Source organism: Calonectris borealis, chromosome 6 (assembly GCF_964195595.1).
Source record: "Calonectris borealis chromosome 6, bCalBor7.hap1.2, whole genome shotgun sequence".
NCBI lineage: Eukaryota > Metazoa > Chordata > Aves > Procellariiformes > Procellariidae > Calonectris > Calonectris borealis.
Window position 1 is genome coordinate 169,161 of NC_134317.1, and position 26,130 is coordinate 195,290.

The window sequence follows — 26,130 nt, forward strand, 5'->3', positions numbered from 1 at the left end:
CCTATCTAGGTCCCCCTGGATATCATCCCTTTCCTCAGGTGGATTGACTTGTCCCCCCATGTTGGATGTCTTCCACAAACTTTATGAGAAAGCACTCCATTTCCGACTCTGGGTCATTGATAAAGATGTTAAACAGGACAGATCCCAGGATAAAAGCCTGCAGTACTCCACTTGTCACAGGTATCCAGGTAGAGTAGGGCCCATTAACCATTATCCTCTGAACATCCCACTGTTTTTTTACCCATCTAGTTGTTACCCCATCCAGACCATAATGTCCTAATTTGGATTAAGGAGTATTTGTGGGAGACAGTATCAAAAGCCATGCTTAATTAGAGGTTAATGACATGAACTGTTCTCCTCTTGTCCATAAACCCAGTAATGTTATCACAGAAGGCGTTCTGCATGTCCCCAGAAATGTGTTCTTACATGGTTCGTACAGAGGGCTCACTGCATTATTTTCCAGGGGACTAGCATAAGTCTGACCGTTTTGCAGTTCCTTTGATTGTCCTTTTGGTCTTTTTTGAAGATGGGTGCAAGATTGGCCTTTCTCCAGTTGTTGAAGACCTCCCCTAATCTGCATGACCTTTCAAAGATAATAGAGTGTGACCTTGTCCATTGGCTGGTTCTATCCTTGAGTCAAATTACAGTGATGGCCTGATTTGGCTAGAAGTGGTGACAGTTAGGTGCGTGGCAGTTACGAGAGTTTGCAATACGTCCACTGTATGCAGTCATAATGGGAAATGCATCATTGTGGTATAGCTGTACCTAGTGTCAAAAGTCAGGTCAGAATGTTGTTCTGGACACTAACAAATTACAAGAAAGAAGCTTAAAATGGCCTTTGTGCTTATACCTGTCAATAGCAACAAATTACAAAAAAAAAAAAAAGTAAATTATAAGGTACTAGAGTGGTACAGAACACTGGCCAGACTTCTGTAAATTAAAAATTTAAATTAGAAGCAAAAATATCTAGTTAAAGGAAAATAAATGTTTTTATTTACTACTAAGTATTTGCTATATTTTTAGGTATATTTGTCTGTCATAACTGCATGTAAAATTTCATATGAGGTGTAAGCTGCTAAATAGAACTAGTTGTAAATAATTTGTTCTTACACATGTGTGGAGGTGCTTGTGGTAATATTGATTGTTACTGCTTCATCACCTGTATATGCAAAGAAAACGTTTGCCTTGTTGTATAGATTTTAAAAAGTAAAGAAAACTGGTTCCTGAGTCTCAAGAAGTTTTCACAGATTACAGCGTATAAGATGATGATGAAATGGTATGAAAATGAGGTAAAGAACTGGATTCTTGAAAAAGAGTAATTAAAATAGTTGGATTGTAATTGAGTAATGTGTATTTCCGAAATATGGCTGCAAAATAAAAATACCGTTGGGATATTGTCTTGAGTTTACACTGAGAAGTGCTTGTAAGTATGTAGGATCATAGGAAAACTCAGGTTGGAGGGGACTTCAGGAGGCCGCTCGTCTGAAGAGCAGGATCCATTTACAGGGTCGGACCATGTCGCCCAGGCCCTTACTCGGTCTGGTTTTGGAAGCCTCCGAGGACTGGGACTGCACATTGTCTCAGGGCAACCTGTGTCACCTCAAATAAATCCGCTAAGAAGGAAAAGAACCAAAACACTACAACTCATACCAGTACTGAGAGGTCTTAATGTATACTGTTGAAAAAAACCAGTGTGTCATTCCAGGGGTTTACATTATTTTAGATTTGTCTACTCCTAAATCTTTTCCACGGGAAATGCATACCACAGACTGCTAAGTTTGTAGACACCAGAGTTATTTTTCTGTCTTCTCTTTGTTAAAGCCACAGATTGAAGACCTTTTCTGTAGACTGTTGTTTTTTTGGATTAGGTAACCCTGTTAATTTAAAAAGGAGGAAAAAAAAAAGAGGAATGATGAGAGTTGTTTAAAAAATGTCTTTCTTAATAGTGCCTTTACTTTTTGGATGCTGTTGTTGAAGTCCAGCTATGTGAAGGATATCCTATTGTAAAGCAGTTTTTTGAGGGGGGAAAAAAAATTGGCTTTAAGGCAGTCAAGAAAAGGAGAAAAATCTTAGCAAAATGGAGGCTGCAAACAGCTTGAGTGGTGAAGTCACTTGACATGACTGTTGACAAAAGTCAGACAAAGCATTTAACACTTCCTGTTGTTTGATTATGGGATTGGAAGTTAGTATTCAAGGAGTTTTTAATGAGGTTGTGAGCTTTGAAAATATAAATAGTGTGAGGTTAGAGCTAACTGCTGTGGGAAAAGAGTTAGGAGTAATGTATATCTGCCATTTAAAACGGATTTTTTTTTTTTTTATCATCTTCAGAAATTAAGCCATGTTTAATTCAATGTAATTCATCTAGGACCATAGCTAAAAAGATGAAATACAATGTTTAAGCAATATAATAGCAGTTTCACAACTTCTACAAGGCAAAGCTAATGGCTTCCCTAGAAATTCTAAAATTCTATTTTGTACTTTTGATACCAGTAAGGACGGAATGTTGAAGTGCTTACGAATGGATAATTTGATCACGATCAATAGAATTTTCTTTAAATTGTTTTCTAAAACTAGCTTACATACATTTCATTTTAGGTCTCAGAAATGACTGAAGTTATTGGGGTTTTTGAGTTCTATTTTAAAATTTACAAAATGTGTGCAAGATATCTTTGTTATTTTGTGTATTTCACTATTAGTTTGTGCACGGTGTGTTTTGTAGGCCCCTGTTGGTCTCTGAAATGGGATATTTCATGTGTATTAAGGGTAGAGACATCAAACAGGTTTGCTTGTAAAGGGATATTCCTCTGCTTCTGAACCCAGTATGTTAAGGGAACAGACTGTTTTCCACTGCGAACAGAAATTGCCATGGCAAATGTGATACCTTTTTTCATTTTTACTTACAAACCTTTTGTTAGAGTTGCTCATGTTTTCAGATATTTTCTATGTGGTAGAAATACAGTGCCAATACTGGCAGAAGATACTCTATGTAAAACTTCATGATAACTTTTAAAATATTTTAATAAATTTTTCTTCAGCTTGAGGTTGGACGTCACAGCATCTGTTCGGATAGTGCAATTTCAAGTGGTGTTTTTTCCCCTCGGGACGTAGGTTCAGAACAGCTGGGAATCAGCCGTGTAGCCTATCCACTGCACCGAGTGCCTTCCCGGTGGTCAGCCTCCCAGTCTTTGGCCCGCACGCAGCCAGTTCAGGGGATTCAGAGTTTGGTGGCTTGGGAACTTGGTACACCTACAGCATCAGCTGCATATCCCCAGCTAGCACCTTTTCCAGTTAAACTGTGTGGCAAGGAATATTAAACTGAAGAAGAGGGTTAACTGTCTTCACCCACTAGGCAGACTTGGTAAAAGACTTCGGCAAAGGACTTCAGACTATAGGCTTGACTTAAGTCCTGGACGATTTTGATGAGAAGAAAGAAATATATTGGCTGAGTTTCTCAGGAACAGTGTTTTCACAGTAGTCTTCTAAGAAACAAAGTTGGGCTTGATCTTTTTTATTCTTTCCATCACAAGGTAACATCCTTCTTCATTACATGGGTATGTTGATTGCATAACCACAATTCTTGAAAGTACTATTACAGACGTATCATTTGTCTGTAACAGGATTGGCCAGCACGATCTTGTTTCTTACTTGATTTTATTTGTAAGTAAAGGGTTTTTTTTGGTGGCATCTTGTAAAGTCAGTAGTCTCCCATCCTTTAAAATATCAACATCTCGCACAAGAGAGATGAATACAAAATGATGCACCTGACTTCCACTGTAAGGTGTCAGTTACTCAGCTAGTGTTTTCCAGTCTTGCATGCTCTGTAAACCTTACATCTGAGAACAGAGCTTTCTAAAGTAAATTAAGTACTGTAATGCGTTCTCCAAAGTATGCAGTAGTCAAGATGCTGCTTAATTCACTTTTTCTGTAGCTTGAAGAACAGATATTCCTGCCAGAAAGTGAGTATCTTGAAGAGACCTCCCCTTTTCTTGGCTGGCCATGCCCTGCGCGTCCATCCCTCCCGGTAGAATTTAGGATTGTGGGATTCTACCACCAGTAGAGTTTTAGGAGTGTAGGATTAGGTACTGGTAAAAACCTACAGCAAATACTGCAAAGAGATCTTTTAGTATTTTTAAAATTTTGTTTGATATAAATCACAGAATTTTGTTTTAGTTATTAATGACAGAGGAGCAAAAGCAGAACTTTTGTCACTAGGAGGATGATGAGATACTATATACATACCTACACAAAGCAAAAGCATCTGAAAGAAGTGCATGTAGAGATGAAGTAAGGAGCGTAAAATACTTCAAAAAGCAGTGAATACTGATTCATTTGCCATGTTCTCATTCAGTGAATTTTTTTTTTGATTATATGAAAAGATTCATTCAGTTGTAATAGCCAGAAGTCAGAAAAGACTTGCTTACCGCCTAGTCCACCCTGTTACTTGTCAGGATTGTGCCTTCCAGTGTGTTTCTGGTGTTTATTGTTACATGATAAAGTTTTCACTATCTGACTGGAAAGCGTACTCACAAATCTGATATTTTAAGCATAAAAAAAGCACTGTTTTAACAGCTTTTTTTGTGTGAGTCAACTGTACCAAAGCACTTGCCATTGCTACCCTTTAAACAGCTGCACAGTCGTATGGCCAGTATAGGACCTGGCCAAGAGATAACCATCTCTTCCACGACTTGAATTATTTTACGTGCACTTGCTTGTTAGATTTAGGGTTTATGTAGACCAAACCTATGTTTCTAGCCCTTGTCACAATGGCGTTTGTGTCATGTTTCTGATTCTTGGGCTTCTTGTAATGCGATATCATTTCTGTTTTGGTGGTGGGTGGGGAGAGTTAGTTTTAAGAAAAGCTTGGAAGAGATTTTTCTTTCCTGACAAAATACTACTGCATTTTTTTTTTTCAAACACACACATTTTCTCTCTCACATACGTAACTTTTAATATAGTATCTACTTTCAAGTTTCTTTCCCTTCAGAGGGCTTTGAAAGGTTCTTCTTTAATTATGCTTTGTGTTTTTTTCAGTGTTGACTAACAAATGTGTTACAAAATGTTGTTATAGCTACTGCAGCAGCTATTATAAAAGAAGACCCTGACACTTGTAAGGAATTCCTCTGTGTAAATCTGCACACTGTTTCTGGGCTCCTGTTTAAGCACAGTAACCTATGACAAGAGCAGCGCACTGGATATTTGCCTCTTACGTGGCTGTTTAGGCTTAGCACTGCCTTATTAAAAAAAAAGTAGTCAGTTTGATCTTGCAGAGTTTCAAGAATCTGCAGAAAAGGGTTATATGAGAGTTGCGTAAATATTCTAAATAGCTGCTGCTATAGTAAAGAACTTTAAAAATTGAAAGTTGTAGGGACCATATCAACTCATTTGAAGTTCATTTTCCTCGAAAACAAAAATCAATAACCATTTAACATGAAAGTTTAAAACACCAGCAAAAACCAGAGAGTATTAGATTGTTTTTAAAATAAGAAATCTGTATTCCGTGCTCAACCACTTGAATTTGTTAACAAGCAGCACAGAGTAGCCCTGTTTCTGGTTTTGAAACAACCATTTTAATGGGGATGTTACAGAAGAAAATAGACTGCTTTTTTCCAATCCAGTGTCAAACTCCAGGGGAGAAACCTCTTAGAGTGGGTATAGAGCGGCTAGAGATTCCTATTTTAAATAGGTAATTTCACAGGGAACTGCTTCAGATGTCTTTTTGTGGTGGAGGCCTTGGCGTATTCCGAGATTGCAGAGGTGACTTAAAGCTGTTGTGCTTTTTCATAGTTCTGATGTAGGAAGACTGCTGAGGTAATAATGAATGTTCAAGAGCGACCTGTGAATATTGACCCTGTTTATAAGACTAGTAGTTTCATTTTGGGGTGATCACTGTCACATAGCTTTCTATTAAGTATTTATTTTCAGAATGTGTTTAAATAAAACTGCATTGAAATCTTTACCAGAATGGCTTTAATGACCTAGGACCAGAATTGCTGCAGGAAATTCATGTCATTTAACAAGTTCCTAAGTACTGTGTTTTCTTCTTACTTCCAGATTTAGTAAATCTGCTCTAGCTTATGCACAGCAACATGCTTACAGAAATATTTAAATATATTATTAGAACAACTGAAGTTTGTTTTTATTTCCTTTGCGGTGCAGAATGGTGGCGAACAGCGGACACGCACTCTCGTCCCGGGGCAGCTTTTTTCCCACCGCTCTTGGGAATTCCACCACTATTTGCACCTCCTGCACAGAATCATGATTCTGCTTCATTCCACTCAAGAGCTACAGGAAAAAATAGCCGGAGCAGTACAGAAAAAGGTAATGGCTAAAGTTGTAGAGGGAATAATCGTATCGAACCTCTGCAGATGCAGAAAGATGTGGAATTTGAGCTTTACCTCTCATTGTTCTTCCCATTCCTAAATAGTTCTATAAAAATTGATTCTGTTCGCTAAGCATGAGACATACAAGTCTGGGCTCTCAATAACGAAATACTCTTTCTCCTGCTATTTTCCCCCCTCTTTCTCCTTAGATAGTTTATCTGGGACTGAGCAGTAGGGAAAAGTTTTCTTTTAAAGTTTGCGGTTTGATTTAGGAAGCCTTGTACTTCTGTGGCGAATACCGTTCCTGTGCACATCAGAAGCACACATCGGGTAGTTACGTGCTGGGGGGGGGGGCGTGAAGGAAGGGATGGCTACGGCTACCGGATCTCAATGAAAATAGCCCAATGACATCAGAACGTTTTCTTGCATTTCAAATCAGTATTGTATGTAGTGGTACTGCACGTCTTTTGAAGATGTAAGATACATTTGTTTGATGCTGGGTTTGCTCAGCTTAGAGGAGAAGAGGCTGAGGGGGGACCTCGTTGCTTCTGTGGCTCCCTCATGAGGGGGAGCGGAGAGGGAGGTGCTGGTCTCGTCTCTGGTGTCCGGTGACAGGACGCGAGGGGATGGCTTAGAGCTGCATCAGGGGAAGTTCGCATTGGATATTAGGAAGATGTTGTTCACTGAGAGGGTGAGCAAGCTTGCCAGAAAGCGCTCGTGGCCCCAGGCCTGTCTGTGTTCAAGAGGCGTTTGGACAATGCTCTTAGATCTATGGTTTAACTTCTAAGTTGTCCTGTGTGGAGTCAGGAATTGGACTTGATGATCCTTGTGGATCCCTTCCAATTCAGGATATTCTGTTCTGTGATGTACAAACAGAGCTTTTATGTAGTTTTGGTAGGTTTTAGGACCCGATGTGTGTTTCAGAATCAATCCGATAGTAGTCCTGGGATTGCAGAGTAGCGAGTTTGTGTGGTTAGGGGTATTTTCATAGAAAACAACAGTCGTCTTGACAGATAAGTAAGCACGCTTGCATGTGGATGTCATTTCAAATAGCATTCCCACAGTTCCCCCCCACCTCATTTTACACGTTGCAAAACTCATAAAATATCTTGGGCTTCATGTGATTTTCTTTGGAGCTGATTGATACTTCAAAACTGTAAAAAATTACTCTGTGAGATATTTACTGGAATGTATATTTTTGTGTCTTCTTTCTTCAAAATCTTATATTTCTGCCCTGACTAAACTCAAGGACAGTTTGAGTTTAAGAATGGACAATTTCAGATTTTTTTTTAATTCCGCCCCCCCTTCTTACAGCATTAAATGTGTTTGTTCTTTAAATCGTGGGTGCTCTGCATGTTTTAATTAAAATAACTCCATGAGCAAATCGATGTGATTCTTGGATGGCAAAGTTTTAGTTTATGTTGGGAGTAACCTGTGAGTAGTCTAGTATCTTGTTACGTGTTTATGGAAGCTAGGTTAGTGTGACTGGAACATCTCAAAGAAAGTATCTGCTACTTCAGGTTTTTTTTAAGTGTCACTCTGTAAATCTATCATCTTAAGGTATAAATGGATCACTGAATGGGAACAGTACCACTGCAGTATCTGGTATCAGCACATCTGTACTATCCACTACCATTGCAACTTCTGCGGGACAAGTAAAAGCTATAACCTCAGGAGCAGGAGGCCGCAAATATAACCAGGAGCAAAGCAAAGTTCAGCTTTTGGACACCAGAGCTGACAAAATCAAAGATAAGGTAAATATACAGAAAAAAACATTAAGATTCGGACACAAAATTGACATGGTAAGTATTCCAGTTGTGCACACAGCAGCATTTTTAAGTGTTCTCTCCCAGTACAAAATATTTTAGGTGTTTCTTCTTACTATTTATTAGAGCAAGATCTGTACCCTTGTCTCTGTGGGGTTTTTTTGTGTTGTTTTTTTTTTTTGTGGTGGTGTGGGTTTGTTTGGTTTGGTTTGGTTTGGTTTTTTTTGTTGGTTGTTTTTTGACATGTTTATGAACCAAAAGCTACCATTAGCACTAATTCCACTAGTTACTAGCTGTATGCAATAACATATTTTAATTTAATTTATATAATTATAAAAATAAAATATATTAACACCAATATTTGATATTACTATATCTGAGTATAAATATTTGTATTATAATTATAAATTACAACCTATTATAAATTATATCTGTTTATTTAATTATGTTTTTGTGTAACTTAAAATACAAAAAATTTCAGAAACAAAATGAAATTTTTAGACATTAAAAGAAAAATGCTTTTCTGGGAGTAATTTCCTATTTATCAGAAGAAAGAAGTATTATTAATGGCTGTGATTCAGCAAAAAACTTAGACAGCCATCTAGTATGAAAGACATGAGTAGTCTCAGTGAGTTAATAAACCTCCTGATGTACTGACCCAAGCACTCCTTAAGAACTTTGCTACTCTTGGAGTCAAAACACAGGAAATGGGATACTGGGAAATTGATTACTGTCAGAATAGAAGCTAAAGGAGTCATTTCCTGCTGGCAGTCATCTAGGCTAAAATACTCTTATTTCTTGATATTTATTTATATTTCTGTTTTGTGAGTGAATTGGGCCTGTTGCTTTCTTTCTCTTTCTGTTATTGCCTTACATTCAGGCAATCGGAGTATTCTAAGGTGAGAGGTTGGCATTTTCAAAGGACAGTTGGTGTTTGCATGTATCTGCATAAAAATAGCGGTTAGCACTAAAAAGTGGTTAATTATATTTGTATAGTGATATGGTGTTTAATATATTGACAATAGGGAAATTATTAACATATTAAAGAACATTTTCCCTCAAAACATTCTTCATGTGTTCCAACGATCAACAACTTTTGATGGTATTAAGGTAGTTACAGGTATTTGGGAAATCTTTGACTTTTTTCAGGTTTAAATACTAGAAATGGCACTCTCTTTTCTAAAATTCTGCTTTTATCCTGGATTTCTATGTGCAAAATGTAAGCTTTGTTTCTACGGTGCAGAAGTAAAGCTTTTTCCAGATAATATCTCTGCATTTCTGACTATTACTGCAGTTATGCAGAATGCCAAATAAATCACTGACTTTTAATATCTCCAAATACCTTCCCAAAAGTTTGTATCATAAGTAAATGAACAGACTGTTTTCTGTTCACTTTTTGACTCTTTACTCAGAAAACTGAGCTGATTAAGCTGGTTACTTGTTAACATGAGTATCACTGAAAATTTCACCTCTTTTTATCTTTTTTTTTTTTTTTTCAAATCTCAGTCAGGATGTTTGTCAGCGTTGTTATTTTCTCCTTCGTATTACCATTTGTCTTAAAGTATAAATTCTGTACCCTTGATACATTTTCTTTTGATGTGGGTATTGATTTCAAACTTTAGTTTCTATTTGCTAAATATTGAGTTGCTGTAAAACAATGTGCTCAATCATTTAGTGTACCTCCTTTCCTAAATTTGTTTAGTTTTGTATCTTAACATTTAAATCTTGTATCTAATGCAGATAAATTTCAGGTTGTCAACAGTTTTGCTTCCTAAGTTTTTGTGGTAATTTTTCTAACACTGAAGTGGAGTTTGTTGTTCCTGGTGTTACTCGATATGCTGACATTCTAGACGTTCCTCTAATCCTTATTCTTAATAACTTCTCCTCTGAAACTTTTTGAGGTAATTGGTATTTGTCCATGTAATGATTTGAACAAGCTTTCCAATCAAGACATACAGAATACTCTAAATGAGAACTCCAACATGAGGAGAAGATCAAGAGATTTGATTTTAAAAAAAAAAAAAAATCAGTATTTTTATTTCAGTATGTTAGAACGAAGCTACAACTTGGACTGAAGGCAGAGGAATAAGCAGGGGGCAGTAGGCAGATGGAGTATTTTGTGCTGGACATCGTACAAGTAATGTTATGTTTTTAAATTTCAAAGTGTAACAACACTTGCCTCTTTTTCTAAAGAGCACAGTTTGTTGTAAAACATTTTCGTTATACTTGTCTAAATGTTCCTTTCTTTAGGGTTTTATTTTTTTAGTACCCATCTGCTGATTTTTTCAATCATCTCCTTAGTTGTAATTTTCTTTTAAAAAAAAAAAGAAAAGGTAAAGCTGATACCAAGCTGTTTTTACAGTGGTGAAAATCTAAAGAGTTACTTTTTTTGTGCTATGTTTTTTTCCTGGTTGAATTCTAGTTGTGTTGCCCTACCATCTTAGGGAATCCTAAAGTGCAGTCTGATAGTAACTTGTATTATATACATTTTTTTGCCTGTAGTGTGTGAAAAACAACTTCTGAGTTGATAGAAGCATCTGATCTTCAGAGCTGTAGTTATTAGAAATTCTCATCCAGTTCCTTTTGTCTAGGGTGTGTATTTAATAACTCAGAGGGCTACACATATCAGATAACGATAAACCGGAATCTGTCTGAAACATGAGTTTAAAATTGTGCCACATCCTCACTCATCATTGTATATTTGTGGCGTATCATGCTATGTCGGTTGAGCATAACTGTGTTGTATTGAAAATAGACGTCCTCGTAATGATCTGGTATACTATCCATGACTGACTTCTTACATACAAAAATTCGGTAACTGCGTTACCTTTTTGCTTTGCTGTGTTGGTCGCTGCGTTGATAGCTTTAGCATGCTTTAATTGTCTTCTTTTAAGCCTGCCCTGTTTGTGGCCAAGATAAAACTGAATAACCAGCTACACTTCATAAATAATCATTCACCTGAAGGTGCTGCTTCAGCCTCACAAAAGAAATATAAAATTGACTGCCCCTCTGTTGATTGCATTAGTGAATTTCTTGGATGAGGAAGGTCAGCAGGATTTTTACATTGGTAAAGCAACAGCCCTCCAGGGAAAGAAGGCATAACTGGTGAACTTGAGTCTCATTTGGCTTAGAGAAAGTCCCCTACCATTATGGGCAGCTGGTGAGATAGGAATCCACTCCAAGATCTTGCACTGGGGGCTTTTGCTTACCTGGATTCCAGAATTAGCATCAGGACGCTGGGTTATTAACTGTAGTCACGTCCTTTACCTTTAATATCTCTTCTTGGCAATTACCATGTTGTATTTCCTTTATAAACTTCAGTACTTTGAAATCATGACTAAAATCTTTTTAAACTACCACTTCAGTCATCTTTTTATGGAACTATCCTGTAGGGTCATTAAGGTCGGGCTACTTTTCTTGGTACTCATATTCAGTCTAGAATATTGCTTTCTGAACAACGGACATTTTCAATTAGCATAACAATCCAGCAGATTTGCTAAAGTCAGTGAAGCAAAATCAAATACGAAATTTATTTTAATTGAACCCACTCTTCCTTCAACTTTTATGACTATATTGTTGCCAATAGAGGAACTAGTAGAAGTGAAATTTGCTCTTTTAATATAACTCAATAATAATTTTTTATTGAGTGTATTTCTTGAAGGCTCTTTAATTATCTTTTCCTAAATGATTTTTCTTTTAATATTCTATAAATATCTGCCTGGTCTTACTTAAAAGAGAGTCTAATGCTTTGTTTTTTTCTTTCTAGTATATTTCAAATGAAGTAAAACAGTACTTACTTTTTGGTCTGTACTTTCCCTTCTCTTTCCTGACTATTTTCTTTCGGCAAGCTTTTAGAATTTATTTCAAGTATTTTTTGTTGTTCTAAATGTCTTGACAGAGAGATTTTTCTTTACAGTTATTTTTTTTTCTTCTGGCTTACATTATTTGATTTAGTCTGAATTATTTCTTCTGTATGCAGTTTAGTGGCCCCTCTTCTTTTTTTTTTCCTTCCTCTCCCCCTCCCCCCCCAGCTCCTTTACCTTTTATGCTGGATTTGATAGAAACTTCTCCATCGAGATTAATCCTTTTATATCCACTAAATGCACGAGTTTAAATTTTCTCTATCATTACATTTTCTCTAAGCTACTAATTTGCCGTCCCTTCTTGTGGAATCCCTACTAATCCAACTTCTTCGTATTGGTTTTATCTATGTCAAAAGAGATTCTATTTGTTTATGAAGTAAAAACTCCCTGGGAAGCGGTTGTTTCACAATGTAGTTAAGTGCCCGATTTGTTTTGAAGCATTTGATTGCTTACAAGTTATACTGAATTTTATGTCAAAATTAGCTGTCCCTTTTCTTACTTGAGGTAGTCCTTTGTGAATCAGACATGTTCGATGTTGCTTGGCACTTGCCGCCTCTTTTTTCCCAAGAATGTTCCCGACTCCTTTCTTGGTATGGTAATTTTCTTATGTTCTTGTCTGCAGTGTGAAAAGATAGATTTGTAAGGTACAGCAGCTAACATATTCTGTAAAGGTAGATGGACAGCAAAAGTTCTAAAGTGTTGATGAGTGGAAGTAAACACTATCAGCTAAGTAAGGCCCTTGACATACTCTTCTTTTTCCAGACTGTTACATGCATCTTTTAAGAATCGTGAATAAACTGGATATTTCTGATTGTAGTATTATTGCAGTTATTTTGGGTGTTTCCCTTTCCACATACAGAGCTAAATACAGAACAATAAAGGGGAAAGAACTAGAATAGAATCCTAGAGATGTGATGCCAGGAGGCATTGTTACTTTTACTGCTTCAGATCATGGTCTTGTCCTTCATTTTATGATCTTAACCTTCACGAAGAAATATCCTGCATCTGTGCCAAATATTAGACAAGAAGATACTTAAATATGATGTAAAGGACACCAGCAATGAAACATATAGGACCTACCGTGGACTGGCACAGTTATTTACATCTGTTATTTTTTAAGTGTCTGCATACATTCAGATCGTTGTCCCTCATGTGAAGTATCAACTGACACCTTTTTGAATTGAGCAGTGAAACAATAAATCCAAATAAATACACTTAAATTCTTAAAGTCTCCCAACAGTGAAGCAATGCATGTGACAGTATGCAGAAGGTATGATGATAGGAAGTATTACTGTGTTCATCACAGGAATCGATGAAGAGAAACTAGTTTAAAAAAAGATACCAGCCACTTGACAAATAGAGGAGACTTAATCCATCTACTGCTTCCACATTTCATAGCTATTTCAGAAAGTAAATTGAATCCTGTTGTGGTTTAACCCCAGTGGGCAGCTCAGCCCCACGCAGCCCCTTGCTCACTCCCCCCCGGTGGGATGGGAAGAGAATCGAAGTGTAGAAGTGTGAAAACTTGTGGCTTGAGATAAAGGCAGTTTAATAGAGGAAGCAAAAGCTGCATGCACAGGCAAAGCAAAATAAGGAGTTCATGCACGACTTCACATCAGCAGGCAGGTGTTCAGCCATTTCCAGGAAAGAAGAGATTCATCACGTGTAACGGTGGCTTGAGAAGACAAATGCCTTAAGTCCCCCCCTTCCTCCTTCTTCTGACCAGCTTTTATTGCTGAGCACGATGCCATATGGTATGGAATACCCCTTTGGCCAGCTGGGGTCAGCTGTCCCAGCCGTGTCCCCTCCCAACTCCTTGTGCACTCCCAGCCTGCTCGCTGGTGGGGTGGGGTGAGGAGCAAAAACGGCCTTGACTCTGTGTGAGCCCTGCTCAGCAGGAACGAAACATCCCAGTGTTATCAGCGCTGCTTTGGTCACTATACAAAACATAACACCTTAGGCACTACTATGAAAAAATTGACTCTATCCCATCCAAAACCAGTACACCCACTTATAAGTTTTTTGTTATGTTCTCCCGCTAATTTAAGTGAATTTCTTCTTTATAAGACAAGGATCTTTGACATAAAATTGCTCTTTCTTTTTAGCCTCTTGTTTTATAATACAGCTACCATAAAAAAATAGATTGGAAAAGTAAACTTTCAGGGAAAGATTTGTTAAGAAAGCATGTATTTTTAAAGCACTGTTTCTCTGATGCTCCTGTCTGCATTGTTACCTAGAATTGCTGAAACTTTTTTGCCCTCAAGTTGCCTGCTTTTGCTGTCCACCTATCTTCCTTTTGACTAATTTTAACCTTACAATTCCCTCAGTGACTCCATGTGCCATGTTTAGATGCTACATTACACTTTGCTGCTGCTGCCTGACACCTGTAATCGTTTCACATGTTTCTCTACCTTCCAACACCATTCTGCGAACTCTCTTTAGTGATTAAATACGCTTTAATGCAGTAATACATACTTCCGTGTCTCTCTCGCATAGCCACCATCATAACACTCGAGTCCACTCGAGTCCTCCTTCAGATGTGTTCGTAAAATACACACGTTCGTTTTCGTTAGCTCCCAAAAAAGCTAACTTCCCTCATCCATTGCACTTTAAAATCTGCTCTTGCAGTGTCAACGTTTTGGAGTTCCTGTGTTTTTTACACCTCTCTTTTTCTGCATTCTTGTGTGTTGCTTCTTTTACTCTGCCATTCTGGTCTGCAAATTTGTTCTTTCCAAGAATTTATAAAATAGTTCTCCAGAATATTTCAGCAGATTTTGGTCCATTTTTCAGAAGCAAATCCCAGAAGCAATTTGATGAGCATATTCTTTTCAGTCCTCAAAACCTTACATTGCTGAGCAGTGCATACTATGAAATTACAAATTAAGTAATGTAGTTAAATGAATGTGTCACTGAAACATGCTGATGAATCTAATATGTATTGTTCTTTCTGTGTTAGTTTGCAATAAAGCTTTTCGTTTTAAATTTTTTTTGGAAGCAGTACATTCAGTGGTGGTTTGCTAGACCTAAATTCCAGGCAGATTTTTTAGGCCTGAATTTGATATATTGCTTTGAAATGTGGCGATGTTACTGTTTTGCCGGTGCGTGTGGTCAGAAAAATACTTTAGTGGAACCTTGTGACTAGTTTTTCATTTTCATCATCTTGTGAAGCACTTCTTTCTCTTTAGTCTTCTGCAGAGACAGACAGTTGTGTTCAAGGATTGCAGATCACTTTACTCCAAACTCTGTTTTTTGTTTTAAGGATTATGCATAATAGTAAGATGATATGATAGATTAAAGCTGAACCACTAATAAAGCATTCATCTTCCTGGTAGAAGCCCAGAAAAAAAGCAGTGGAAAGCTCTAGTAACAGCGACAGTGATTCGGGCTCCTCTTCAGACACCTCAAGTGAAGGCATAAGTAGTAGTGACTCCGATGATCTGGAGGAGGATGAAGAGGAGGAGGAGGACCAGAGTGCTGAAGAGAGTGAAGATGATGAATCTGATTCTGAAAACGAAGCACATCACAAAACCAAGAACAAGGTATGACTGCCACTCAGTCTTGTCACTGAAAGCTGTTTGTGAAAAATTGACCTGTTCACGTTTGTACCAGTTATTTACTGGTTCATGTTTGTACCAGCAATTATTTAACTACGCATTAATGAATGCTAAGAATACTCTTTTTGGTTTTGCTTCAGGGTTTTCTGGGTTTTTTTTTTGCTTCCTGTGTGTGCGTGCCTGTGTGTGTTTTGTTGTTCTTTACGGGCTAGAAGTTTAACAGTTAGACTGTTATTTTTGTTATAAAGTGGGAAATATAAAGAAATAAAGTGCTGTGTGCTGATAGTGTATTGGAAATATATCTTTCTATGGATATTGCTTTGGCAGTTGCTTTTTTCTTAGTAGAGTGGTCACTTTTCCTGGTAGCCAATAGAAGAACAAGATTGGAATTTTGGGTATCCTGTTAGGTTTACAGTGAAAATATATTTAAAAACAATCATGGTTTAGTACTCCTTCTCTACTAAGCATTGTCTTCACATGCTGAAACTATCTGGGGCGGGGAGGGAACCCTAAACAAATAAATATATGACAAGATTGGTTTTAAAGTTACTGTTGTTCATCCTCTGCAAGAGAAGTATAATTGTTTAATGGGGATTGATGATACACTGTTTTTTTAAAGGATCTTTAACTGATGTAATATGAACAGGCAAAAATACGTGTTTTGCAGGTGCTAATGCATAGTGGCATAACAGATCTGAAAACTGATGGACAAAAACCACATGAAAAGTCCCAAGAAAAAAGAACACACCAGCAGATACCTCTTGTGTCTGATTCCCAGACTCACTCATCATTCCAGTCCCAGCAGAAGCAGCCTCAGGTTTTGTCACAGCAGCTTCCGTTTATTTTCCAAAGCTCTCAGGCAAAGGAGGAATCTGTGAACAAACACACAAGTGTAATACAGTCTACGGGATTGGTTCCCAATGTGAAACCTTTGTCTTTGGTACACCAAGCCAAAAAGGAAACCTATTTAAAACTCATAGTTCCTTCCCCTGATCTACTCAAAGCAGGGAATAAAAATACCTCTGAAGAATCTCTCTCTTTGACCAGCGATGTAAGATCAAAACGGGTGAGTGAAAAATCACTGTTTTTTTTATTATTTGTAACCTGCGTTGCCTGCCTAACAAGATGCAACATTGTGCTATCAAGCTCTTTTAAATATAATGTTTTAAAATTATATGTATAATTATTTCCATATCATGTTTTTTTGATGTCTTTTTAGAATTTATATGGATTTCTGAATGATGTAAATTAACTAAATTGTGTGGGTAGTATATGTTCTGAACTGTGGTGGTTGGTGGTTTTTTTTGTTTGTTTGTTGTTTTTTGTTTTGTTTTTTAAAGAGCAGCAAATATTATGCTTTAATTTTAGCGATGATTCACTATACATTACAGCGGCCCTGAGCTATTCCATAACTTTATCTCCGAGAAGAGTCATCTACTTGGTGGTGCATGTACATGTATGCATACTGTAATGTATACATGATGTAATCATATACGCAACTTTTACAGTCACATAATGCCAAACTTGAGTTTCATGCTCATCACATAGTGGAACTTTACAGCTTTGCTGAAAGCAATTAGTGTACTGGTGAGAGTAATGGGTACAAAGAAAGCAAAGGATTTTGTCATGCATCTCTTAAGGAAAACGAGCAGCTAAAATCAATATCAAAATAAGAAAAGTACTCATAGGTAAATTGTGTGCCTGGATATTTTTCCTGTGCTTTTCCTAGTTTCAGTCAGAATGCTGATTTAATACTTTCCATATCTAGTATGTACGTATGGCTTTGCATTGTTTCAAGTTGGATAGCTTTAAGTCAAAGTAATTAAAATTACCTGTTTTAATCATGATTTTAAACAAAGTAGCTGAAAGCCTTTTTTAAAAAAATGTTTGATTTAATCTTGGGTTTTGTTTGCTCTTTAAAGGCAGAAGGATATTCATGCACTGATAGCTATTAAAACTCAGTATGGCCATTGCAATAAATTTGATCTTCCTTTTTACTGATCAGGACTCTACAATGTGTTTACATGTGTCTATCTTAACAGTACTGTAGCTTACAAAAATTCTTTGTAGAGTCTCAGTTTCTTTATTTTGTTAATAGTGATTATGATGACTAGTGATGAATTTTCATAACTTCTATTCACTTAGATTTGAATGGGGATTAGAAGAGAATAAAAATATAGCATTTTAGAAATGTTGAGGCTTTTATATATATATATATATATATATAAAAATATATATATAAAGAAGTACATTTACCAAGGCAAGTTGCATTATTAAAAACAAACTTTGTTTTAAACTAAATAATATTGGTGAAGAGTAAACTGAACTCTGGTTCGCAGCTAACTCAAGAGTCCTCAGTGAGGACTGAAAAATATTTTTATCACATAGTTTTTATTCCTAGACCAGAAGAGAAACAGGAAAGTTTTTCCTTTCAACTCCCAGTTACTTTGTAAAATTCAAATAAGCTAGTCATTTACCTGAAATGGTTAAATACATTATAATTATGAAAACATACATCTTTGCCATTGGAAGAGGTTTCTGCTGTCAAATTTAGGTTATGAGCCTTCAGCTGATGATACATCACCCATTTAGTGGTTTGATTTCTTTAAAACTTTTGCTGGAAACATGCACTGTGTGAATATTTATTTTGTAGGTTTTCATAATTTCATATTCAGTTTTAAATGTTAGTATTGTAATTGACTTAATATTTAAAAATTGATTTAAAATGTACCATCTTTATCCATTCTATTAATTTTTTTCATCAAAGATGATGTATTTTCTTTTTCCTTGGAAGAGTCTTGAGACTAAAGACAGTGTAAGCTTTACATACATTTCTGAGCCACTACCGATTAAGTTTTACCTGAAGAACTTTCAAGTACTACTTTTTCAGAGTTAAAAACTAGCAGACCACAGTACTTCTGAATAATACCTTTTTTTCCCTTTTTGTTTTTAATGAAATTTTTATATGCCAAGAGACTTCTCTTCGTTTTCTGGTAGTATTGTAGCCAGTCGTGTATTTACCTTGTGCTTTAAAATGAACAAATTACTAAAGCTAGTTTTACATTCACTGATGAGATTTTTAATGCTGAAATGAGTAAAAAGTGGTTTTTTTCCTATGCCAGTACATAAGAGTAGTCTCTTCTTAAAAATTTCTTTTTTCTAGGTGCTTAATAGCTTTATGAAAATCACTGTCTAGAGCAATGTAGCAAGTGAAACAGCTTCCCTACATAATTCAGATCAGCTTCATCTTGAGTTCAATTTGTCTTTTCCTACTTGATTTACGGTGAAAATCATGAGACTTATATAACTTGTAGTTATTCATCTCTTCTGTTGTAGCTAGCACCTACTTTTGACCTATGAAAAATAGCTTAGCGGATGTTTTAAGATTTCATAGAGTTCACCTGCCTGAATACTAAAAAAAAAAAAATCCACATTTTATTCCTCTGTCTTCTTATTTCTTTAGGAACAATATAAACAGACATTCCCAGCAGCACAGCTAAAGAAACAGGAATCATCTAAGAACTTGAAGAAGGTTATTGCAGCTTTGTCAAGCCCCAAACCAACATCTAGTTCACCAGCTCATCAAAAACTCACATCCTTGGAAAACAACCATTCTAATCCATTCCTGACAAATGCACTTTTAGGTAATCACCAACCCAATGGAGTTATTCAGAGCGTCATCCAGGAGGCTCCTCTTGCACTCACTACGAAACTGAAATCCCAGACCAAGATCAATGAAAGTGTAGCCATTTCTAGTAGTGCCCCCTTTTCTTTGCCAGTAAACTTGAGCGCATGTGGGAAAAAAACAACTGGTAACCGGACACCTGTTATGCCCTCTACCTCTCCTGTGTTACCTGGTTCAGGAAAGGATAAAACAGTCAGCAATAATGCAGTAAATGCAGTAAAAACACAACACCGCCTTCATTCTGCAAAGCTGGTGGTGGAACAGTTCAGAGGGGTAGACTCAGATGCCCCCAGCAGTAAGGACTCTGACGACTCAAATGATGATGACGACGACGATGAAGATGAAGATGAGGACGACGAAGATGATGATTCTGATGATAGCCAATCAGGTGGTTTAACCTTTTTAATAGGAAAAGCAGAAACTTTATTTTTTGAGTATTGAAAACATGCATTTCTCACCGTATTTTAAAATACAGGTAGGAAATTTTGGAGCAGTATGGCCCACAGAGTGTCCTACAGATATCCTGGAAAGTAGCATATGTCTCCCAGTCCCCCATTGTGTCATATCCAAAATCATGTTTTGGGTATTCTGATACGTGATCCTATGGCAAGTATACTTTCAGCTGTCCTGGTGAGATGGCTCCACAGCCTTCTGGAAAGGCTGTTGGAGATCTACCTTCCAGATCAATCACCCCGCCTGCAGCTCATGTACTGCTTATGCGGCAGGGTGCCCAGGAGGGGGATGGAGAGAATAGGCTGGTTGATGGTTAATTATTCTGGCAGGCAGAGCCCATCTGCAGAACAGGCTTCCCCAACCAGAGAGGGACTAAATCAGGGCCTTCAAATTTGAGAGTGGCAAGAAAAGCATGTTTCGAGGCTTCATTCAGAGCACAGTAGTCAATGAGCAAGATTAGAGAAAAGTACCAGGACAGTTGTAAGGGCTGCAGTGTTCGTAGATAGCGTTCAGACTACTATTTTAAAAGCTCTTGAGCAATTCAGAAAGGCAAGGCCTGTTTTGATTGTATTCCCAGTGTGCCGATACCTCTTGGGTCCAGCTCCACCTTCATCATTCCTTTTCCTCCTCTCATCCACACACCCTATACTAACCCTCTTTTTTCCTCACAGCTGTAGCCTATCTTCAGTTCCTTATCCTTTACTCTACCTCTACCTCCTCCTTTGCCTAGAGAGTCACCCTTCCAGTTCTGACACCTTTCAGCCTACACCCAGTTCCATCGTTTGCTTCCTCTTCATGCTAGATTTCACAACCTGTGAAGTGCCCTTCCTGTGGTAGTGTTCAACCACCGCCTGGCTCACGGGGGATGTCTTAGCTCTAGCTCATTCTAGGGTAAACAGTCTCTTAAGATACTGCAGCTTCTGTGTCTCATCTCCTCATGGAAAAACCAAGAATTCCATCCGAAACAACAGTGCATTATACGCAGAATTACTTTATGCTGTCATATCTGTAGTAATTTTAAAGTTCAGGTAGTTAATTATAACCTTCTATTTATACTGAAGAGATGTTATTAAAAAAAAATTGAAGTCAGAAGACCTTCTTATTTAATAAGATAAAAGACTTTGCAAGTGTTAGAACTTAAATATATTTGCCGTTAGTTATCAAGTCATAATGTGCCTTTTGCCACACTTTTTTTTTAAACAGAGTCTGACAGTAATTCTGAATCAGATACAGAAGGGTCCGAGGATGAAGATGATGAGGATGATAAAGATCAAGATGAATCGGATACAGACACTGAGGGAGAAAAAACTCCACTGAAACCGAATAAAACTTCATCCTCTGTGAAGAGCTCTTCCATTGGTCTTGCAGCTCATTCCACCCAGCTTAATCTTCAAGTAGCAAAGACCCCAAGCTCTGCGCCAGCTGCCTTATGTCCCGAGTCCCAGCCTGCGGTTTTTCTTGGGACAGCACCATCTACTCTTACACCAAGTACACACTGTGGTACCTGAATGTCTTTTGTTATAGTACAGTGTAACATCTAAGTGGCACGTGTTGTAAAAGTAGCTATAAAAGTAGTTTAGACACTGTTATCAAGTTGATATCTCAACATAAGAAATAAATTTTTTTACAGTAAGAACAATCATTCACTGGAACAACCTCCCCAGGGATGTGGTAGAGTCCCTGTCACTGGGGGTTTTCAAGATGCGGTTGGACGGGGTGCTAGATAATCTCATCTAGGCTCCCCTTCCCACGAAAGGTTGGACCAGATGATCTTTTGAAGTCCGTTCCAACCTGGGCTCTTCTGTGATTCTGTGATCTTTTCACGGGTCTTTGCAACAGACATTAAAATCAGTCAGCAGAATTGCAAGTTCTCAAGAGCTGAACATTACACTTAGTCTGGGACATTTTAGCTTGTGTAATTATTTGAGAGAAGGTAGGATGAAATAGGCAGAGTTGATATTTATTACATTAAAACTCTTCCTTATTTAGTCTTTACTGTTTTATTCTAAACAAGTTATTCTTAATTTTTTCTAATTTCTATGCATTATAGTTTGCATTCTGAATCTTTTATTTCTGCCCCTTCCTCAACAGATTTAATAACTGTATTTAGTTAAAATAGAACTTTATTCATTATTATTTCAAAATTCTCAGTAGAATTTATGGATTACGTGCAAGGAATTATTTTTAAAAGGCTCATGAAAAGTACATTTAGTATTTGCCTGATATATAGTGTTTATAATCCTTCATTTGGTGACTAATTTGTAAGATTTAGTAATTACTACTGCTACAGAAAAGAATGCATTTTTGAAAGTCACACTTCTCCATTTGCATGGTAACAATTAAATGAAATTGCGTATTTACTACTTTGAATTAGAAACTTGATATTTAATTAATATGCAAGTAAGTAGATTTTGAACGGGGACATCTGCTCATAAATTGGTTTTTATATTTGGATTCAGTGGAATAGGAATTTAACTCCATGTCATCAACGGCATTAACTTTGAAGCAGTGTAATGTGATCTACTTCATATTTTTCTCAGAAACAGGCCTGCTAATCGCACAGTTTGTAGAAGATTTCCCATAAATTAGCAGTAATCCAAATTGCTAAAATACAAAGTTAATTTTTTTGGTCAGGAATCTGTGTTGATTCATGATGCTTTGAAAAGGCTAATAGCAGATTTTTGTCTGTTTATGGAGGTGGGAGGTAGAATAAATTAATTTTGTGTCCGTGTTTTAGGTATAGTACTTTTTCCTAATAAGAGTCACCATAATACAATTAAAATATTTTTGTGTCCATTTTACCTAAAGCTGGTCAGTCACTGAAGAGGTCTTGTGTCTCCTCTCTGTATCTGTTTTTCACTGGACAACTCAGTTTTTCAATTCACTTATATTTGGAAAAGCAATCTTCTTCCCCCCACTGGGACTACTAGAAGTCAGGTAATAGTCAGTCATGTTAGTTTAAGACTGCAGACGTGTCCAAGAAGTTTGGCATCCAAGCATGGGCAGTTCCTCAGTGCTTTCTGTAGAGGACTCCTAGCAGTTGCTTCCAGACCGTGCAGGCACCTCAGCTGTAAACCTGTGCCGTTGCACCGTGTGACACTCCTCCTGGCTGTGAGAGGTTGGAGCGCGTTTTAAGGGTTCAGTCTGATAACGATACTCTCTCATGTCCATTTCCACAGGCAAGAGATATCTCACATTCTTTACACAAGGTCCAAACTACCTTGTCGAGAAATGCATCTTCCAAAAGTTTGTGTACGTAGTTCATGTCCTGCAGCTCTCTCAGCCGCACGTCTGGCAATAGTCTCTATCATATTATTGATTCAGTCTCTTGACTAGCACCAAACACAACATCTGTTTGAACTTTGAAAAGCTGGAATAGTCCTGAAAATTTTCTGCATTTGGCAGCTGACCACAATCTATACACAGTGCTCTTTGAAGGCTGAGCCTGTTCTAATGTATGGATTTTTAAAGTAAAGAGTGTTTTCATTTTCATTTTCTGTACTGAAAAAATTTAAATATGGTCTAGTACAGAAAAACAGGTGTGCAAGGAGTTGTTTTGGCAATATCTGAGAGAGCCAACGAAGGCAAGCAGTTCAGTATGGCATAATTAGGTTTTCTTCTGTTTACAATTTCAGAAGAGGTTAAAGGAAGTTTAGAGGAAAATGTGTTTCAAAAGGAGAATAGTTGTATTAATTTTCTTGGTACTTGAGGTATGTAATGGCTAGAATGTAAAAATGATTTATCTTTTGGTTTGGGGATATAAGGATAAAAAGTATATTTTAGGAACATATTTTCATTTTGTAAATTCTCTTAGGTGTTAATCAGAAATTCTGTTTTAGGTATTTCAAAAAGACGAAGAGTAACAGATGAACGGGAGCTGCGTGTTCCTCTCGAATACGGGTAGGTTATGTATACACTTGATACTCCTTAAAGGGAGATAATACCTTCAAAAGTCAGTTGGTAAAGGAATGACAGTTTAAAAATCTTTGAGGCTGAATAGTAAGGAAAGGACTCCAATAATTTAGATTTCCAGCTCACGGTGACTGTGGATCGCTTTAAAAGTGTCAGCATATTTCATGTGTTAATTTTTGTGCATCGAATTTGCTCTTTTGCAAATATGACCTGTCTCTTAGCAGTTTTGCCGCTGGAAAGTAATTCTGATGGTTAGATGTGAGCCAGTAGAGACTCCAAATAACTCCCTGAAATATAGTTCTAAGCAGTTTAAAATCCAGTAGTATGTAAGTAGCTTGAAACAAATAAATCCATATATAGTCAGAGTTTGGACGGGCTACGTAATAATGATTTCTGGTTTTGCCTATTTGATTTATGATACTCTTGTCACATTTTAGATATATGCCTCTTTCCTTTTAAGTAATTAATGTCAATTTAAGATTTTTACATGTTTTTTTAAAAAGTGTATTGTTGTATGCCACTATTTCATATTACTCTAGCTGGCAAAGAGAAACCCGAATAAGAAACTTCGGTGGTCGTCTTCAAGGAGAAGTAGCATATTTTGCACCTTGTGGAAAGAAGTTGAGACAGTATCCTGAAGTAGTAAAGGTACGTTCCTTTTTTTAACTTCTGTGTTCTAATGCTACTAAGCATGCTTGTAATTAAAAAATGCCATTTTTTTCCCTCCAATAAAGATTCTTATTTCAAAATATCCTGTGATGTGAGGCGTAATGTATCTCAGTCTGTTACTGATTTTAAATGCATATCCCTTTGATAGAATATGCAAAACATTACACTCACAAAGTTAGCTGTACATCAAAGCTGGGTTGTAATTATTTATAAGCTGAAGTGGAAAAATATGTGATTTTTTCAGTATCTCAGCAGAAATGGAATAATGGATATCTCAAGGGACAATTTCAGCTTCAGTGCAAAAATAGGAGTGGGTGACTTCTATGAAGCCAGAGATGGACCGCAGGTATCCGCTTTTTAAAAAGTAAAGTCTTTGATCCAAGGAACATTAACTTAAATTTAGGTGAAATTACTTTTGCTACAATCTGAAGCATTGCCTGTTTTTAGCTAATTCTTTCTAAAAGTTGTGCATATTTCTTAATAGTAGTTATATTGAGATGCTGAGAGCTTGATCCTGGGCAGTGTTGAAAACTGCTCCTCTCGGTGATTTTGTTAGGAGGTTGCAGGTGTTCGGCATGCCTTACGATCAGCTCTGAGCCTGGATTTGTCTAGTACGAAAGAACTGTGAGCTGCATATTTTATCTTAGTCAGTGTTCAGGTATTTCTGACTAAAACTCTATTTTTTCCTTTACTATATAAACCTTAATAGTGATAGTAATTTATGTGTATGTGTTAAATCACATTCTCTTCATGTATTCATGTGCATAATATATATAAAATACATGCTCAAATACAAGTTCTTCCTGTATCAAGAATACTGTCTGGGCTTCCTGAAGCAATGAGATTTGTATGGGAAGGAATGCGGAGTTACACCAGTTACGCTTTGCAGTGGTAGAACTGTTAGACTTTGTGTAGATAAACCACAGAAGGATAAGTAAAATTAGAATTTTAAGGAAATTAATACTATGTTTGTGCCATACTGTATTACTGTATTTTGGTCATGTTGCCATTTCTTCAGGATGTGCACAAAAGTTTTTGGACTTTGGTCAGTGAATATATTTGCTTCTTTAAAAGATAAGTGTGCTGAATATGTTACTACAGGAACGTGGACAGACATCACGCTTTCAGCAACCTTGAATTTAGGCTCCTGTGTCCTTGTGATACCCTGTAGAAATACATAACGTTTACGTAGTATAAATTTGAAAGCAATAAGGACGGAGTTCACAGTAAGCAGCTACTTCTAGGTGGTGCTTCCTGATTCCTGGCTTACAGGGTAAAACATAGCTAAACCCTCTTCATGTTTGGCCTTCATAAAACAATTACAAGTTCATGTAGTTGTGAGCTTAATTATGTACCTGGATGGCTTGATTGAAATAATTCCTTATACTGTGAACATAATGTAATGTCAGAGTATCTGCTCTCTTTTTACCCTGTTACCTTTCCTGCATCTGTTGTCCATATTACTTCATTAGTCTTGTCCCCTTCTCTAGTTATCTCTTTCTTCTCCCTTTAATTCATGAGGTCATTTGCAGATTTTGCCCTTCTTTGATACTATAAAACTTCAGAACGAAGGCATCGGGAAAGGCAGGTTTCTGTAGGCAAGGTTGCCAATATGAATATTAAGTTGCTGTACATCTCACTGTAGTTTCTACTTGTATAGTTTGTGGTAGGTTCCACTGAGACTTGGTTAGACAAAGGAAAAGTGTTCTTGTGGGGAAAAAAAAAGGGACCAAGGGCAGCTGTTTCAGATGTACTAAAATGTATTTACATTTTATGTATGACATTTTGGATGAGAAGATTATAATGTAAACAGTTGAGCTACACTCAGGCTGATAATAGTAACACAGTATGTGATACTGATACTTCATGAAGAGAATTTGCACCCTTTTTACTGAATTTTTTTTAAAT

At 37.0% G+C, this 26,130-nt stretch overlaps 1 protein-coding gene across 31 annotated transcripts in view; it reads left to right on the forward strand.

The window, feature by feature from the left end:
- BAZ2B (bromodomain adjacent to zinc finger domain 2B) overlaps positions 1 to 26,130 on the forward strand; it is a 162,485-nt gene that overhangs the window by 85,150 nt on the left and 51,205 nt on the right. For 18 of the 31 annotated variants that reach the window (XR_012674018.1, XR_012674019.1, XM_075152564.1 and 15 more), the window contains 9 exons: positions 6,157 to 6,318; positions 7,881 to 8,074; positions 15,282 to 15,488; positions 16,171 to 16,569; positions 18,967 to 19,576; positions 20,845 to 21,141; positions 23,481 to 23,541; positions 24,093 to 24,201; positions 24,467 to 24,568. Coding sequence is in view for 29 of the 31 variants with exons in the window: in XM_075152564.1 (XP_075008665.1) it covers positions 6,157 to 6,318; positions 7,881 to 8,074; positions 15,282 to 15,488; positions 16,171 to 16,569; positions 18,967 to 19,576; positions 20,845 to 21,141; positions 23,481 to 23,541; positions 24,093 to 24,201; positions 24,467 to 24,568 (2,141 nt within the window). In the remaining 2 variants the exon portion in view is untranslated. The remainder of the gene's footprint in view (positions 1 to 6,156; positions 6,319 to 7,880; positions 8,075 to 15,281; positions 15,489 to 16,170; positions 16,570 to 18,966; positions 19,577 to 20,844; positions 21,142 to 23,480; positions 23,542 to 24,092; positions 24,202 to 24,466; positions 24,569 to 26,130) is intronic. The other 13 variants (XM_075152577.1, XM_075152580.1, XM_075152584.1 and 10 more) reach the window with 7 other exon arrangements.